This window comes from Balearica regulorum, chromosome 2, assembly GCF_011004875.1.
Source record: "Balearica regulorum gibbericeps isolate bBalReg1 chromosome 2, bBalReg1.pri, whole genome shotgun sequence".
NCBI classification, from domain to species: Eukaryota; Metazoa; Chordata; class Aves; order Gruiformes; family Gruidae; genus Balearica; species Balearica regulorum.
In genome coordinates this window covers 153,361,207-153,379,481 of record NC_046185.1, presented here as the reverse complement: position 1 = coordinate 153,379,481, position 18,275 = coordinate 153,361,207, and the positions used below count along the sequence as shown (strand labels likewise).

Here is an 18,275-nt window from a genome sequence, read left to right as displayed (position 1 = left end):
ATTTAAGCATGGGTTTAGTTTTAAAAATCTTTAGCTCTCACCTATAGGCTATTCCAGAACGCTGTGAATCAGCAGATAGTCACTGTTTATTGGAAAGCTTCCTTCTTTAAGTCACCTTTACTTCCTCTCAGTACTCTGCAGAAACTGAGAAAAGAACTACACCATCAGCCTTCGCTATCGGCAACTGTCTAGAACTGTCCAGAATCTAGAACATGAAGTATTCAGGATACAAAAATGAATTTTGGTATATAGACCTCTAATAAATCAAATATTCTACAGACTACAGAAAATTTAAGTAAATAGCAGCCAGATCACAGACAGCTTCTTTCAGGTATTTACAATATACTTAGAATCATGTCACGGGTTTAGGTATGCTTTTTTGCCTTTGTCCTCTTCCAGACACTCCTGGGTTTTAAAGCATCTCAAATAACCAGATGTTTGAAGGAAATCAGACACTACACAGGTTAAACAATATGGTTCTATTAAAAACTATCTTTAACCATGACACTCAGTGACAGCAATACAATACTTTTTTCCACAAAGCAACTAATATAAAAATATGCCATAAAATCATCTGTAGGCTAGTATGCTAGTACGTACATGTAATCATAACATTCTTTTATAAACTCTTTCCTGAGATACCTTGGGTTGTTTGATTTTCTTGTATTACTGGATGCATTATCTTTATGATTCATCTAAAACAATTGTAAAATATTTTGTATGTGCACGACACTCAGTAACATGTAAAAAGTAGTATGTAAATATATGGCAAAGAAACAGCTCAGAAATTTTGCGCTTTTTTACTTTGTTACATTTTTTTAACATTTGGCTCCTTGGGAGATGGAAGGGGGGACCATGAAAAACCTGAAATTAGAGCTATGAATTGACAAAAAGCAGGAAAGCATTTCAGGAATGTTAGAAGTTGGAATATAATATAAATGACACAAAGAGAAAGCCATAATTCTTGTTGGCTATGTATTGCCTTATAAAGCAACTGGATATATTTTAGTCAGTTCACAGTATAATAAATATTTTTACTAATCTGTTTTGGAAGAGCAAATGTCTTTTAGGGTTTCAAGCTCCTCTATAAGTTTCTTGTTCTGAACTTCTAGCACTGCAACACGACTCTCCAGACATTTTATGTATTCTTTCTTCCGACGTCGACATTCTTTAGCAGCTTCCCTGCAAAAAGCAGAAGTAAAAAGTGCAAACAAAAAAGCCATTTGCATGCCATTAGAAAGCTCAGCAGAGTATGGAGACTATGATAGAATTCCAAATTTTGGAATATCTCCCAAACCAGTCTGAAAACACTTAAGCAAAACTGGGTTCCACAAGGGCCTCAAGTGTCTCTCTCTCTCAAGTTCATGTGGCAATCTGTAGAATTGCTTCCTCTCATGCCTTGATTAAAGTTCATAATAAACAAGGTCCAAATGAAAGATAGTTATTCTGCTTTATGACAATAAAGATCTTTGAGGGCCTTGAGTTCCTCAATGAGAGTCTTGTTTTGGTTTTCAAGCACAGCCACACGATTTTCAAGACATTTGACATATTCTTTCTTCTTTCTGCGACATTCTCTGGCAGCTTCCCTGGAACCAATACAAGGCAAATGACTACAGGAACAGCCACAATATGGCAAAGACTGGATAAATGAAATTACCTGCAATCCCTGCAGTTCCACAATAACAACAACAACAACCACCACCAACTGTTGGATTGCACAAACAGAACAGCAGATAACAGCTATAAGCAATAACATGGTTAAAATACAGTTCAAAACAACTAGAGCTTGAAACAAATTCAGCATCAACAAATACAAAGATGGAATTAATACACAGAGGACCTGAGAAAAACAGTGAGCAAATGACAATGTATTGACTTGAGCTGTACTAAACATTCAGACTGAAAGCAGCATTTCTTCTTCCAGTCACATTCCATTTTGTGTGTTTATCAGGAGTATTATCTTCTGCAATCAAAATCTTAAAACCAAACCCAAAGAATTTACTTTCAAAAAATACAAACATAACACTATGTTTAGCTTTTATCTCTTCAGATAAAAAGCTAGATGCCAAGCTTACAACCCACTGTAATTTTTTTACCTTAATGTGACAATCCACAGTAAAATTTAAATCCAAACAAATACAATTTATTAGCATTTTAGAACTGTCCACCTCGGCACATTTCAGCCACGTGCATCCGGGTATTTTTTGTGGCTGGCAAATGGCAGTCTGAAACCATTCTCATAGCTGTGCTCAGAACTCTGTTATATTAAAGCTAAACACTTTGGGTAGTATTTTCAGAAGCATGTGACTGAACAAGCATTCAGTTCCAGAAGACATTTTAGAAGTACTGGGAGTCCATTCCTTTAACATCTTGGAACATGATAATTGTCAAATTGTGAGGGTGTAACTTTCCAGCAAGTTATATGAGAGATAGCAGAGATGCTAGTTTTAAAACTGAAAAGAGGAGAAACAAAAGGAAGCATAATGCAGCGATCCTTGCAAGCAATTTAAAATAAAGGACAGGCATGAGAGCAAAGCAATACCATGAATTCAATCATAAGGCAAGTGGTTATTCAATGTATTAGAGATCTGCATAGCAGACTACTACTTCTATTAATCTACATGCCATTGATAGCGGTGGCTACATATTCAAAAAAAGAAAGAGTCTCCTAAGAATAGCAAGAAGAATGCACAGAGAAAGACTGGCATTTACAGCATACAGTCAAGTCCATGCCAACTGCTTAAAAATTATACAGCCACCTCAGACAATATGCCTCACAAAATGACAGGGGCACTGCACAATAACTTATCCCAGTAGCCAAGTTAGGAATTAGGAAAGTCTATAATTATCATTCCATCCTAGAATAAGTCCTCTTCACAGCATCATTAATGGACAGCTGCTAATGAGGTCCTCAGATATTTTCCTAACCAATTCTTTGCTGGGATGTTTCAAGATGAACAAATCCATACTGGCCATTTTACTGTCAGTAGGGGGGGAAAAAAAAGATTCAACAGTAAGTATATCTACAGATCATCGTAAAAATTATCAAAAAGGAACAACACTAATACTAATTTCTGAATTAGCATAATATTTTAGAACTAAAAATCCATGATGATAAGGTCAACTCTAACTTTCCAGAGTTAACAGCCACTAGTCAACGCTATAAGGATGCGGGAAGACTGACAAAGGATTTCTTGCCTTCCCTTCATCAATCACAGGCAGTGCTCACAACCTTAAGAAGAAAACATCATTAGAATGTTGGGGGGGTGGGGTTGCAACACTGACTAGTAATTGTTTTACAGTCTTACCTATTTTTCATAAGTCTCAGCTCTCTCTTGCGTGTTGCCTCTTCTGCCAGTTGCTGAGGGCTATGCAAAGTCCCCGGTGAGGCTGCCATTACCACTCCCTGAGGTAAGGTACTGGTGGGAGTTCGAATCTGGTAAGCTGGCATGTCTCCAGTGGCAGCTGTATAAAAGAATCATATTTTAAACTTTATGGCAGAAAGAACTATGCAAAAGTCTCTCTGGAAATAACAGATTTCCATTGATGAGTTATCCAGGATCCCTGCTACATAAAGTATTTCACAGGCCTGTAATGTCACAACTACATGTTATCCTACTAGAGTTTATTTCCATGCTGTAAAATAAGTTATCTAAATTGCTCCAGCATGTGGCCCCACTAGCCAGCCAGACTGAACCCTGTGAAAGCTTCCACATGTTTTTTTTTTTCAGACAAGATAGGGAAAGCTGTTTGAGAAACACTGTCAGAGCATCCACACTTATTTCCTGTTTGCACAACCCCACGAAAAGATGGTCCTGCTGTTGCAGCCACTGAGGTTTATATGCTACCCCATTCTCTAACAGAGGTTTAAGGAGTCAACTTGCTTCAGAAGTCAACTTTCTCTTCCTTCCCTGTCACAACAAGGCAGGGCCTTGTACTGGCCTTATTGCCTCTCCTCCCTTTACAGCAGCAGTTTGGCAACCCTTGGAAAATCAGTGAGAGCTGCTGTTGCCAACATGAAAAGGAACAGACAAGTGCTCATGGTGAAAAAGAGTATGTTCCTTGAGCAAGTGGACCACAAATAGGATTCTGCAGCACTAGTGGGCAAGAGGAGGCAGTGACAGTTGCACAGGAAGGGGTGTAGCCACACAGTAAACCGGAGTGCAAAAGTTCAGATTCAGCTCCTGAGCCTACCTGTTTTGAGCTCTCCCCAAGCTAAACGCAGATCTGAAATCTGACATGTTATTTGGAACCAATACCTCTCTGATAGGCTTAACTTGTTTCTATATTTCTGAGGTAGTTTATTCCTACATGAGGTACCCCAACTTTAGAACACTGTGAAAGTCCTAAGTACTTGTGTCTCGTCTGACATCGAAAATAATCAAACAAAAAATATATCCCTCTTCAAATTATAAGCAAGTATTTACCTATTCTTTTCCATCAATATTTTATATTATCACAGAATGAAACTTCAAATTTTGTCATTAAAGCAAGTGAATATAAAAGATGAAATTTAAGGGGCTGTTATGTTATACTTAATTTATACTTTAATTCTTTAAAGCAATATTCAAACAATGGAAAAATTCAACCTGATGAAATAAAATGCAGACAAAAACACTTTGGGGAGACTGATGGGTAAAGCAGTAAAGAGATATCAGTCAACTACAGGGGGAAAAAAACCCAAACTTAATAAAAAATTACTATTATTCTTACTAAGTTCATGCAGGTGCTTCACTAATTAAATACAAAAAATAGGATCAAGCTGTGTTTAGACTACTGTTCCAGAGTTGTGTCCTGAAATCATTATCAGCTTAAACACTGTGCACCTCCCCCTCTCTCGGTCCTGCGGGTAAAAGTGTTTGTGGAATTACAAGATGAACTGAACCAGTGAACTGACCTGGGTTACAGATAATCCCCTGGGCATGGGGGAGGGAGAGAGAAATCAGCCCAGAACAGCCCTGGGAGCCCACTAACAGGCAGCCGCCATGAACACAGGGCTTGGTCATCTTGCATATCTACAAGAGAATTACTTAACCCTTTCTTTATGTTCTCCACATCTCTTAGCAGTCCCAGTTACGTTAATGAGACGATACTTCAGCTCACTATTTATAAAAATGGAATTTTAGAAACTCTTCAGGCTCATCTTTATGCTGGCCAGATTTTATAGGCTCTGTGGTAAGAGCTACCTTTTTCTCTCTCTCATCACTAGGTAAAAAAAAGAGATGTTATCTTAGTTTGCATTAGCTACAAAGAATTAGAAACCCAAGCGAACCACTTTGTGGAGGAAGTCATGGGGAAAGGCCCATAACCAAGGTCACCTCAGCCTGACAAGACCAACTACTTTGTTGCCTTTGTCTGATTTACACTCCTACGTTTAGCTAACAGGACTTACTGCTGCTGCTAAGAGGACTCAGTGTGATAATGTACCTGCAACAGGGCTTAACAAAAGTGAGTCGTTATCTGGGATCAGCAAACACCACTGTAAGTAACAACATGTTGCATGAATAGTTTGACCAGGTTCCAGTAGTGTCTGTCCCTCCCTAACAGATGGCTCACTTATAAACCTACCAGCCTGGTAACAGAGATAAATAACCATTTTGGTGGTATGGAACTTGTAAACCCCCACACGGCAGTCTTTAAAAAAAAAAAAAAAAAAAAAAAAAAAAAAAAGCACAGCATTGACAAAGTATCTTTCAGTTGTGCAATAATATGTGCTTTATGATACATTCTTGCAAATCAATTATTTCAAAGTCTGTAAAAATTTTTGTATAATATCTCAAAAAGTTACAATAAAATACTGTTTCTCCCGAAGAAGACATTGGGAAAGATGAAGCAGGCTTTAAGCAGGGGGGATAAAACACCCTTGAAAAAAAAATCATGGTTTAAGTCTAACAATGTATCTATACATATTACAGTAAAGGGTCCCTTCCATTTCAGCGTCTGAGACAAAAAACACCCTGATCCAGACCGATAAACCTTTGTGGCCACTTCTAATGAAACGCCATAAAGATATAAAGTCACTCCTAACATATCGGATCTAGGACTGAGACTGTTAACAAAGCAACAAACCAGAAGACAGTGTATTTCCTTAACACACTGCTGCAGGGGGTTTTGGGTTGTTTTTTTTTACCTCCTTAAAATTGCAAGAGAGTAAAAAGTCACTGAAAACCTGAAGCTCTGAGTGGAGACTTACAAAAAGGAAATTATTAACAGGAAGATGAACAAACAAATGAAAAAACAACCAAAAAAGCAAACCATATTTGGCAGAGTCCAACTAACCTTGTAAATTAAACTCTGAGAAATTAAAAAACAAACAAACAAAACCCCACAAAAATCAACCACCTTGTATCAGAAGGTTCTTGGAAAAAGTAACTTGCTGAACACTAGAGAGCATCCCTGCACTTGAGTTCTTTCAGTGACTATCCAGGAGAAAAAAAGCCCAATGCAAGCTATGTATTAGTACGTCTGTTCTCCCCTTCTGTGAGTCATTATGATGGGACTCGATTATCAAAGGGTTTTTAACTTCACCACTAAACTGGCTAAGCAAGGCATGAATCATTCATTAATTCTTGGAGTGTAAGAAAAAAAAAAACCAAAAAAAATCACCGTGGACTTGGAGAAGATACTTATCTTTGCATTAATGAAACAACATGCACCAGCAATGAGCAGCAGCACGTAGGTACCGGCTGCGAACTGGTTAACATCACAGATCTGCCGGAGGCAACTGACAAAGCAGAAAGGAACTGACTAAATCGCAGCATGACTTGGAGCTGACGTCAATGTGTATCTTGTTTGGAGTTTAACTTTTCCAGTTCCCTACTGCAACACGATTCCAGGAAATCTAATGACGTCAGCCTTTTGAACTCAATTAGCTGAGGAACAGACCATTTTAACAGTGGAGGAGAAAACAAGCAAGCATTACAATACTTAAAATTATTGCTCTCTCAAATGTGTTTGCATTCAGTATTTTCTTTAATAATGAAAGCATAGGTTTTATTTACACTACTGAAACAATGCACACCTTTCTCTTACAGCTATGCTTAAGCTTATTTTAGCTATCAAATCGGAAGTGTTTATTGCTAAACAAAAAAGCAGTGTCATTTTTACAAAATAAAGAACAATTATAAACATAGTAACATATATGACTCTCTCCACAATAAAGAAGAATTTAAAAGAAGAGTGGTGGATTTTTCAGCAAAATCCTGCATCAAATAGTAAGGATTAGTTATCTGAATCAATCTGTGCAAGAACTCATGCACTAACTGATTTTTTTCCCCCTAAACGAAACTGTTAAATTACCCTGAAATCCTACACTGACTAGATATAATCAGAAGCTATTTGTACCAGTTTCGAAAGACGAAAGAGTTACAGCAACAGGTTCAAAAGAAAATGTCACAAATAATACCCACTAAGCACTGCTTAGATACCCAAAAATACCATGTAAAAGGCTAACAAAATTTTTACCTGTTTCATCTCCTGTTACAGCCATGATCAGCTTCTGCACACACGATTCTCCTGTTCCTCTACCAGAGCTCAGCATGAACTGTTCCAAACTAGCAAGCATGTGCAGGATTACAAGCAAGAGCACTGACATCACAGTGACCTCACTTGCTTACCACTATCATTAATATGCTCTGTCACTGGAACAGCTCACTGAAACTGCAGCCCAAAGAATTCCTTTTCCAGTAAACCTTTTTTTTTTTTTCCTTCCTCTTCCATATTTCTATAAGCCTAGCTTTGTTCTTTTTCCTTGAATTATTCATAAAGCTACAGAAAGCACTCACCAGAAAGCAGGCTGTGAAGCAAGATCTGAAAATTCACAGCATCGATTGACAGAAATTAAAATGTGGCTCTAGAATTCATGAGTTAATCAGAATGATACAGTTATGATTGGATAGAAAATAGGGAGATTTTTTAAAAAGACGTGCAATTGTTTTGATTGGAGCAGTTCCACTAAATGGCAGAGAACTCTGTTGAACAGACATGTAAGACAGGAAAGCTTAATAAGCTGTAACAAATAGATAAATGAAAGGCTAAATCTTCTTGCAGTGAGGGGTAACCCACAACACACTCATTTAATTTCAGTTAAAAGCTTCAGAAAAGATTGAAGAAAGCTCGAACAAAGTAAGTCAAACTAAAGCTAGCCATTTCAGATGCTGTAACAGGCAGAACAGTAACTCTGGGTAAGGGCTAACTCTTCTCCCCCGTTCCCTCCTTTTTCAAACAAAGTCCAAGAGATCTGGTTGACTTAGTTTGAAGAAAAAAAAAAAAAAAAAAAAAAGTCTTGGCTCTAACTGAATTACTCCTTATTTACATTGATTTAAATGAAATTAATTTCAGACCTGCCCAGGCACTGGGCTGTATGTAGGGCATAGCAAACTTCTAAGGCCTTTGTCTGTAATAAATTCAGACTGGTAATTCATCAACTGTGAAACTATGCCGAGGACAGCAATAATGGAAGCATCAATGCAAAAAAGGAGCACCCTGTGATTACGGGACCACTTCAGGATCATATGAACAGAAGATCAGAACTGAAGCATGCAAGAAATTCAAGCCACACATATCAAATATCACTGACCATATTATGAAAACACAGATAGATCCCAACAGACTGATTTTTGATGCAACTTTTCTACACTCATTTTCACTAATAATTAAATATTTTCTTTTGCTTCAGCTAGCACACCACCACCCCCCTTGCCCCCCGCCCCGTAACCTCTATTAGGAAACTGTCAGGACATCAGAACTGCCTCTTATTTTGCCTAGGAATGTAAACATGTAGCAAATGAAATATCACTCAGTTGGATCAACACCTCTGGCGCTTTCATACTAATCTCTTTTCCCCATCACATGTTATCAGAAAGTATCAAGCACAGGGTTTATGTGATGCCATCCATTATTACGTGAGATTCATCAACAAAAAATATAAACACATATGCTATCTGAAAGAGTGTGAAACAGATCTTTTCTACCCTTGGACTAATATTTAGGTGTTTTTTTTTTCCTTTTACTTCTATGACTTACAAATAAAATTTACGTGCTGCCTACCCAAAACCATTATAAAAATATATGCCAGTGGAAAGATTACTAGGCAGAAGTTTGCTTTCCTGTTATAATCTGTGCTATGACAATACTAGGTGAACAGTCAACTACAAAGTGTACATAAATAACAAATGTTCATAAACTATATTCCTACAGACTTTCTAGCACAGGCAAGATCACCTGTAGTAAGGATGTATTAGAGACTTTTATATCCAACTAATTTCATTGTCTCACTCCATCCTGAATAACTCAGGTTTGTTGACGATATACAATTACTACCATAAAGAGATTTGTATTACCATAAACATTCTCAGGTGCTTTCATACTCTTTTGCATACTCTTTTTTTTATTAAAGTTGGGTTTTGCTGGGTTTTTTTTAAAGATTTTCCAGTATCAATAGTGTGTATAATAAGTTGAAACCTTTTATCTTCTCATCATATCTGAGTTCATGCTCACTTACTATTCCCTTTGCATTTTTCCCTGTATATGTTACATAGCATTTTTCTTCTGTGACAACAGCTATGAGCATTACTAAAGCACTGGACTTACTTTGGGCCAAAGTAACAGAGAATTCCAGGAAGCCAACTTCTCTGAGCACGGACAGAGAACAAATCAATTTAGTTACAAGTATCTAGAAGCTTCCAGAAACTGGATATAGCAGGTATTCAGTAACTGCTTCTGAACCCATTTTTAAAGTTTTTATCACAGGCACTTAATGGGCTATACCATCACGTAGTCGAGCCCATCACCAAGACTGCATAGGGACATTAGAGGACAGTCCCATAATGAAAATCTGTAAAGGAAGGCCAGGCAAATAAAATTCCAAAGGACTGAAATGCTGCCAGATACAATCCCTAGGTTCTGTGCTTCTTCACAGACTGGGGAGGTTTTAGGAAATAACTGAGGAGCTTCTCTCTCTGCCCTCCCCCTGCCCCCGAGGCCCAGAACAATCAAAGCAATACACACAAAATACTACAGTCAACCTGGAGAGACAGAGAAGTCCTCTAATTTAAGGGATGTGTACACATGTTATAGAAAACATATTTGACTCATACTCAGAAAATATGCACTACCAGAGTGGGAAATTTGTTTGGGGGACAGCCAAATTTGGGTCTTAAGGTTTTGCTAAGAATATATTCATAGCATTATTTAAGGAAGTTATAATAGTACTCTCTGCATGATGAAAACTAATATTTTGGTTTACGGTTTCTCATATTATAGTCTTAGAGCTTCCTCAAAATGCTTCTGAAAAGTCTTGGAAAGACAATGTATTTGAGCAAAGAATTAACCAGAGGCAATGGAAGGATTCAAATTTGGTATCATTATTTAGCATTGTCTCAACAAGTTCAGATATCTACAAGCTATTAGCTTTATTTACATCCTGGACTTCCTTTACAGCAAAGGAAGAGAAACAGCCACTTGAAGAGAGAACTTATTTCAAACATCCATATTAGGGCAAAAAAAGCACCTCAACCTGGACTTCACCAACTATCTCAGCTATCTGTGTCTACATTTAGTCAATGACTCTCATCCACTCCATGAATACATATTTAAACTCTTCCAAGCTTTTCTCATGGTTTATTTCAGATAGCTCTTTTGGCTAAAAAAGCATTCATACAGCCTTCTGTCCCTACTTCTCTGTACCGATTAAAAATATAGTGAAAAGGGAAAATAAAATCCTCCATGGCAGACATTAATTTAGTGTCTCCACACAGAAACCTCTTCCCCATTTTCAAAGGTTTTCCTCAGCATAACCCAAATCCCAACCCTGCTTTCTCTGGTATCGATAAGAATCTAAGACACCTTTAGTTCTCAATCTCCCTCAGCATTTCCAAAAAGCTAGGAACAGCAGAAGGAAAAAAAATCCTGTATAAACTACAGTAAGGTTCAAGAATTCACTATTCATGGTTCAATTCACATATGTGCATTTCATAGGACCTACAAAGTGTTCTTCTGTGAAAAAATCAGCTTCAGTAAAGGACCTCCTTTCTAATAACTACAAGAATCATAAGTTGCAAGAAAATTCTGCCCTAAACATATCCAAAGAAATTCAGAGCTTGTGTTTAAGATTGATTAACTGCTGAAACAAACAAATTAGTTTCATATATTAAATGAGACACAGCCTCAGCATCTCATTTCAATCTGTAACAGCACCTTTACTGCAATTAAACATATGTCTCAAAGTCTAGACAAGAGAATTCAAAGCAGAAAGTGATTTGATACTGTTATTTCCTCCTTGTGTAACTTTTTTAATCAAAAGAAGTAGCTGCTTTACTGAGCAGAGAAACTAGGTCTCCTCCTAAGACTGTCTTTCATCTTGTCATGCATAAATATTTTATTTAATAGTGCAATAATGTCAACATAAAATAAAAATACTTTTAAGAATGTTTTATATGAAAAAACTAAAATGCAAGAGACTAATAAAATCTACCTTGAACAACAACTTGGCTTCCGGGAACAAAAAACTGTTGTGTGCCATCAGGTGATTGTCCTGCGTATTGCACAATGGTAGCACCTGGCTGAGGAGCTCCTGAATTTGTCATCGTTAATGTCTGTAGTCCATGGACACCATCAGAAGTTGGATTAGAAATCTGGATTGTACCTCCTTGAGTTATAGTAACTAAACATAAAAAGAAAAAGAAAAAGTTAGGCAACAGAAAGAGATGTAGCACATGTTAAAAAGCACATCTCCCTGTTTAAAATATTGTCTGACAAGAATCCTGGTCCTCTCCTTACTTAAAGATCAATTGTACAACAAAATGTACATGATGTTAATACTGATATCCACAAATATAAAGCCCGTTGTGTAGCACATGCCATGTATATAACAGATAAAAAGCAGTGTTCCACAGATTTTATCCCTATGCTTCCACAAAGACTAACTCTCCTAAAATAGTTTTAATACAAGAAAAAGAAAAAATGGTAGCTCCTACCCATACAGAATCATTGTTGTTTTAAACACTAATGTAAAAAAGTTATTTTTTTTAAAAAAAAAGCTATTTATTGACTCCCACAAAACAAAAACCAAGACGTCTAGACAAAGGAAGAGCAAGTCTTCTGACTTTCACAGTCTGTTCCTTAGTGTGAAAGAAAGTCTAGCCAACAATGTTTTTTCCAAGTTGTACAAAGCTGTGAAGAGTCCAATACTTATGTGAAATTTTATGTAAAAGAGAAACAGAAAAAGGGGTTTACCCCGCCCCCATATAATCAGTAATAGGAAAAATACAAATATACTTTCCCCATTAAAAAAACCCGTAGTGTTGCTCAACATAGTATTTAGAAAAAAAATCAAATTCCCTAAAGAGGTTATTAATTGTATATTCCTTTTGAATTTAGCATTGTCTTTGTTAAGAGCAGAAATATCATAGGATCATAGAATGATTTGGGTTGGAAGGGACCTCAAAGATCATCTAGTTCCAACCCCCCTGCCATGGCCAGGGACACCCTCCACTAGACCACGTTGCCCAAAGCTCCATCCAACCTGGCCTTGAACACTTCCAGGGAGGGGGCATCCACAGTTCTCTGGGCAACCTGTTCCAGTGCCTCACCACCATCACAGTGAAGAATTTCTTCCTTGTATCTAATCTAAATCGACCCTCCTTCAGCTTAAGGCCATTACCCCTTGTCCTGTCACTGCATGCCCTTGTAAACAGTCCCTCTCCAGCTTTCCTGTAGGCCCCCCTTCAGGTACAGGAAGGCTGCCATAAGGTCTCTGCAGAGCCTTTTCTTCACTAAACAATGCCAGCTCTCTCAGCCTGTCCTCATGGGAGAGGTGCTCCAGCCCCCAATCATCTTCATGGCCCTCCTCTGGACCCACTCTAGCAGGTCCATGTCTGTCTTATGCTGGGGACTCCAGAGCTGGACATGCTGGTCACACTTCTTTTGATGCTGCCCAGGATACGGTTGGCTTTCTGGGCTGTGAGCACACATTGTCAGCTAACGTCCAGTTTTTCATCCACCAACACCTCAAAGTCCTTTCCCTCAGGGCTGCTCTCAATCCATTCTCCACACAGCTTGTATTTGTGCTTGGGATTGCCCCAACCCGTGTGCAGGACCTTGCACTTGGCCTTGTTGAACTTCATGAGGTTTGCACGGGCCCACCTCTCAAGCCCCCTCTGGATGGCATCCCTTCTCTCTAGAGTATAAGCCACACCACTCAGCTTGGTGCTATCTGCAAACTTTCTGAGAGTGCACTCAATCCCACTGTCCATGTCTCCAACATAGATGTTAAATAATACTGGTTCCAATACAGACCCCTGAAGGACACCGCACGTTGCTGGTCGCCACCCAGACATCGAGCCATAGACCACAACTCTTTGAGAGTGTGACCATCCAGCCAATTCCTTATCCACCACGTGGTGCACCCATCAAATCCATGTCTCATGTTAATCAAAATACTCCTGGAACTCTTATGAGGGAACCCAATTCCCAAGAAGTAACAAACTTCTTTCTCCCTCAAAAGACATTTAAACTACAACCATTGTAATGGTATTTAAAGTGGTCTGAGATGGTACAAAGGTCATATATAAGTACAGATTGCCAGCTCCTCTGATTTCACTGTCAGATTCACAGTATTTGATGACATTCTTGAAGGTTTAGCTCTGGTTATCCGAATACGTGATTAGACACCCACGTGAGTTTTGGAGAGAGTTGACTTCAAATGTTCTGTCTTGACAATAGCAGGTTAATCTTGAAAATGCAACATCAGATAATAACGCTTCAAAGAGCACTGAGATACTAACAGTTGATTAGTAAACTGTTATTAGTATATTAGACAATGGTAACTATCTACCAGAAACTCGGCTGATTTTTTTGAGAGTTTAGTAGAGCTATCTAGCAAAATTGCCAAATCCCAGCACGTAAAATAGCTTCTTTTTGGGGAAAAGGGGGAATTCTTCTCATGCTGAATGAAGCACTGAGCCCTATCTGTAATACTGGAACAGGGTTCAGCATGGATCTGCAGTCCTACCCTCAGAATGGGGAACGTGTAATGTAGGAAATAGCTGGGTGCTATTCCTGCACACAGGCTCCGTAAGGCATTAAGGGATGGGAAAAAAAAACAGCAACATTTTTTTGTTATTTTCCTTCTGGTCTCCAAAGCAGAAAGTGCCCCATTTTGGGGCAGGACAGAAGAGAGAGAAGCAAGAAAAATAAATCATTGTCTCCTCTATTCTTGAAAAGAGCCAGCACAAGAGCAGGTTCCCAGCAGCACACAAGCTTCCCAGCAGGATTTGTCACCTGTACCTCCCAGAGAAGTTAGACACAGCAGAATTCTGCCTCTCACAAGAGTCAGCACCAGAAATGGTATGTCTATACCATCACAGTACCATACCATTGTAAAAAAATGGTCAGTTTGGGTTCCTGAGCAGTAAAACATCAGAACAGAATCATACAAAATTCTTGGCTCCACAGTGAGTCTCTGGGTGAACAATTACGTCACAGCTATCCTGCAATTATTCATTCAAATCACAATGCAGTACTTTCTAAACAAGAGTGAATTAACTCCAGTAACTGTCTCCCTTACAGGATTGATACCTGCCATGTTACCAGTACATGCTGCCCTCTCCCCGTTCACTGTCCTGATCTCAACCATGCACAGACTTTTGTTGTGCTAGAGCTCTACTGGAAATTGGGCCTTCTATGAAGAGTATAGGACTTTCCTGGACAGTGCCTGGCATTGTACATCACGCAGGTGGATGGATGTAAGTGGCATCTTCTCTTCTAGCTAGGACTGAAGACGATACTCATACCATTCTCTGAATATGACCAACAGTTCTAATCCATAAAAATTACCTCTTTCCCTCCCTTCCAAAATTGGTAAAAGCAAATAAAGTTGGTCTTTCCCAAAAGATTTCTTAATTCTCCAATTGTTAAAAACCTGTCCTAAGACAGCAAGCAACCCAAACAGATGGCAAAAGAACTAGTAATTTTCATCTCCCCTGCATGGTTTCAAACAGAACATCATGATATGCACAAGTAGGCAAAGCAGGGGTGGCGGTGTGGGGAGCGGTTGATTCACACACTCCAATTGAACAAACAACTCTTGCACAGTTAGAGCACCACCACAGGTGAGGCAAAACAATTTCTTTTTCAGTATTCAATAACCAAGATGACAGAACTACAGCCAACAGAGTGGGTTTGTCATCAGATCAGGCTACAAGGCTCATACGCAAGACATATCACCTTATGCAAAACTATCCATTCCCCTTACAGAAAGATAACATATATAGTGATGGAGGTAACTGGGAATGACATTTTATCTAGCTGGTCATGTTTGTCAGTCTGTCTGCTTCCATAAGCCAAGCCAAGAAGCTCTGAGGAAAAAGATACTTGGAAACCATGGCAACATACCATTTTGGCTGGTAAAAAGTAAGCAAAGAACAGCCATCACTGCTGCTAATAGAAAAATATACATTTGTTTTTCAAAAAAATTTACATATCAAGTTCTTCTAAAAATAGTCATCCCAGACGTGCAGACACCAACATACAGTCAGAATTATCTCTTCAGCTAAACTGTCTTTCCTATGCAGGAATAGAGAGAACAGTAGAGAAAATAAGGAATCAGCAAACGTAGTAACATATGGTATCTCTTTTAAACCACAGCACAGTACAGATGGCTGCAGTGACACTGCAAGACCAGTTCTTCATTGCTGTGGACACTGTACAAGCTTAATACACAAACTACTGGATGCCTGCACAAGAGAACCCGTGCAACCAAGCCTGTCCAAAAAAAGAGAAGTACTCACATACAATAACGATAGGCAGAAGTAAAGAGCTATTCACAGGAGATAAAATAGATACATGTAGTGACTTTCTGCATTATATCCAGACTGAAATCAACACAGGAAACGCTGCATTCCCACACAGTGTTCCTGGTTTTAGCTAACAGCAGTTCCTGAGGATCACAGGCAGCCAACAAGTCAGACAGTTGCTCAGAAATGCTGCAGATCTGTGCCTTATACATGTAAAGACTAGAAGTGAACAGTCAAGCTCTCTTTGGTAAATTCCAAATTAAGACCCCCTGTACTACAAGGAGATGGACATCCTCGCTACCACTTGGTACCAATTTTTCTAACCAGAATTAGAGAGAACACACAGACTTCACAGAAGCAGATGTATGATATTTTAACTTAAAACGTTGAAAAAAAAAATCAAATTAATGAACTAATAAATTGAGTAAGAAAAACCATTTGCAGGAAGACAAAGCTCTCAAAACAAAGTTTTTGAGCCAGAATCAGGAGAGTCCATGAAGGGTGACATTGCATCCTGAAGCAATGCCTCATTATGGCTGAGAACCTATTTAACAAGTTAAATTACTTTAAATATACAGCACCTGTTTAGGCTCTGACTGTAACTTATTCAAAGAAAAAGCAGCATAAAACAGAAATCTTCTATACTTGGCTCACGTGAAAGTACGATTAAGATGATAATTAAGATAAATGAGATTTATTTAAATTTTTGTGGACTCTGTTAATTCAACCACATTGGTGATGCTCTCTGTTGCTTGATTTTTCAGAAGTAATGTTTGATTGAATGAGAAAGCAAAACCTGTGAATTTCATTATTCTTTTATACACTTCCCTGTTGCTATGATTTACAGCTATGTTCAAATTAAACATCCTCAATTAAGAATCACCTCCTGCAAAACATTGCTAGTAAAAGTACTAGTCTGATTTCCTAGAGGAATCTACAATTAAGAAAACTAAACTCCTAATTTCTTAGAAATCCTGAAGGTTTGAAGGCTCACTAGAACATAGTACAGACACTATAGCACTTCTTTTTAAGCCTTGAAACTGCAAATATTTTTAACTAAACCTAAGCCAAACCAAAAATATAATTCAAAAATTGAAGAAAATAATTTAATTTGGTTAAGTATACCTGCTACATTCTGTACTGGATAACTGTAATTTAGCATGACCACAAGTCCACAGAAAAGAGCACTTCAGATGCTGGACATCCTGTAGCAGACATTTATTCATGTCTAAACCTCACAGAAAGGGTAAGAAAAGCAGCTTAGGAGCCCAAGCAAAATTACTTTCAATGCTGAAGGGGTAGATAATACTATAAGCAAATTCTGCTTTCTCAGAGTTGATAATTACTTTAGTTGCATAAATTAAAAATAACTGAAGAATTCTAAGAGTGACTAGAATACAACTAGAAAGCCATTATATCCTCCTTTTTGTGACATTGCAATGTTTTAATAGGCTTCCTCTGTTCTATTGTTTCAGGAAAAAACAACCCCACAACATTCCTTTTGCAATTTTCCTGTCATTATATCAAAGGAAAAATACCTGTATTGCAGTGTGTCTACACATGAAAAGACATGAAAAAACCCCAACTGTACGAGCAAAGCTCCAATTATATATCCAATATGTAATTGAAAAAAAAAGTTATTAGAAAGTTATCCCTTAAATGACCTATGATTAAGCCCAAAGCAGCTATGCGGAACAAGTTATGCAACATTTTTTAACAGAAATGGAGGTATTAAAAAAAATCCCACAAATCTGTAGAGTAGAACTGTGAATCTAACTTTTAACTTGCATTTGGAAGTATAAAATGTTGGGAGACCATGATTTAGGTTAAATCTGCAGTTAAAGTGTTCATACTTGGCAATTGGAGAGGAAGAGAGTTCTTTTAAGAAAGAAAATTCAAAGTTAAGATACAACTTCATACTCCACCCTTACACTTTAAAAAAGTCTAACTCACTAATTGTTATTTCATGTAATGAATAGTACTAATACACAGCAAATCACAGTAAGTTGAAAGTGCAATGACTTATAACACTGAACATTCAAGTGTCAACATTTTTCATTTCACCTGAGCCTCAACTTCACATTTTTAATGCACAGGAGTTCTAGAAGGACTAAACCTAGCAACCAACAAACATTACAAAAAACAGACTAGAAGTCTGTAACGCCCGTGTTAGGAAAAAAAAAATAAAAAATTGAAATTATTTAGAAATACAGAAGCTCCCATTCTTCTTCACCAAAATCCAACATCTCTACTTCATTATGGAACTCTTAGAAACAAAGTTGTCCCTAAATATGTTCTGCAACATCACATAATATCTTTGCAAACATACTGTATTGCCCTGTGTTAGTATGATAGAGGCTGGTTGGCATGGCCATTGCAGAAATTCCAGAAGGCGCTCCTTCATCTTCTGACTTTTCTTCTTCTTCAATCTTTGGTACTGCAGGAGCATCTGATGAGAGTTCATTCAAAATTTTTCTAAAA

The 18,275-nt window shown here is 38.0% G+C and overlaps 1 protein-coding gene across 13 annotated transcripts in view; it reads right to left on the bottom strand.

Annotated features, from left to right (window-relative positions):
• Positions 1-464: 464 nt before the first annotated feature.
• CREM (cAMP responsive element modulator) overlaps positions 465-18,275 on the bottom strand; it is a 41,999-nt gene continuing 24,188 nt past the window's right edge. For 5 of the 13 annotated variants that reach the window (XM_075746559.1, XM_075746565.1, XM_075746556.1 and 2 more), the window contains 4 exons: positions 18,124-18,269; positions 11,474-11,662; positions 3,309-3,465; positions 465-1,586 (listed from right to left, as the gene is read on the bottom strand). In XM_075746559.1, coding sequence (XP_075602674.1) covers positions 1,442-1,586; positions 3,309-3,465; positions 11,474-11,662; positions 18,124-18,269 — 637 coding nt within the window. In that variant the 3' untranslated portion in view covers positions 465-1,441. The other 8 variants (XM_075746558.1, XM_075746564.1, XM_075746557.1 and 5 more) reach the window with 6 other exon arrangements.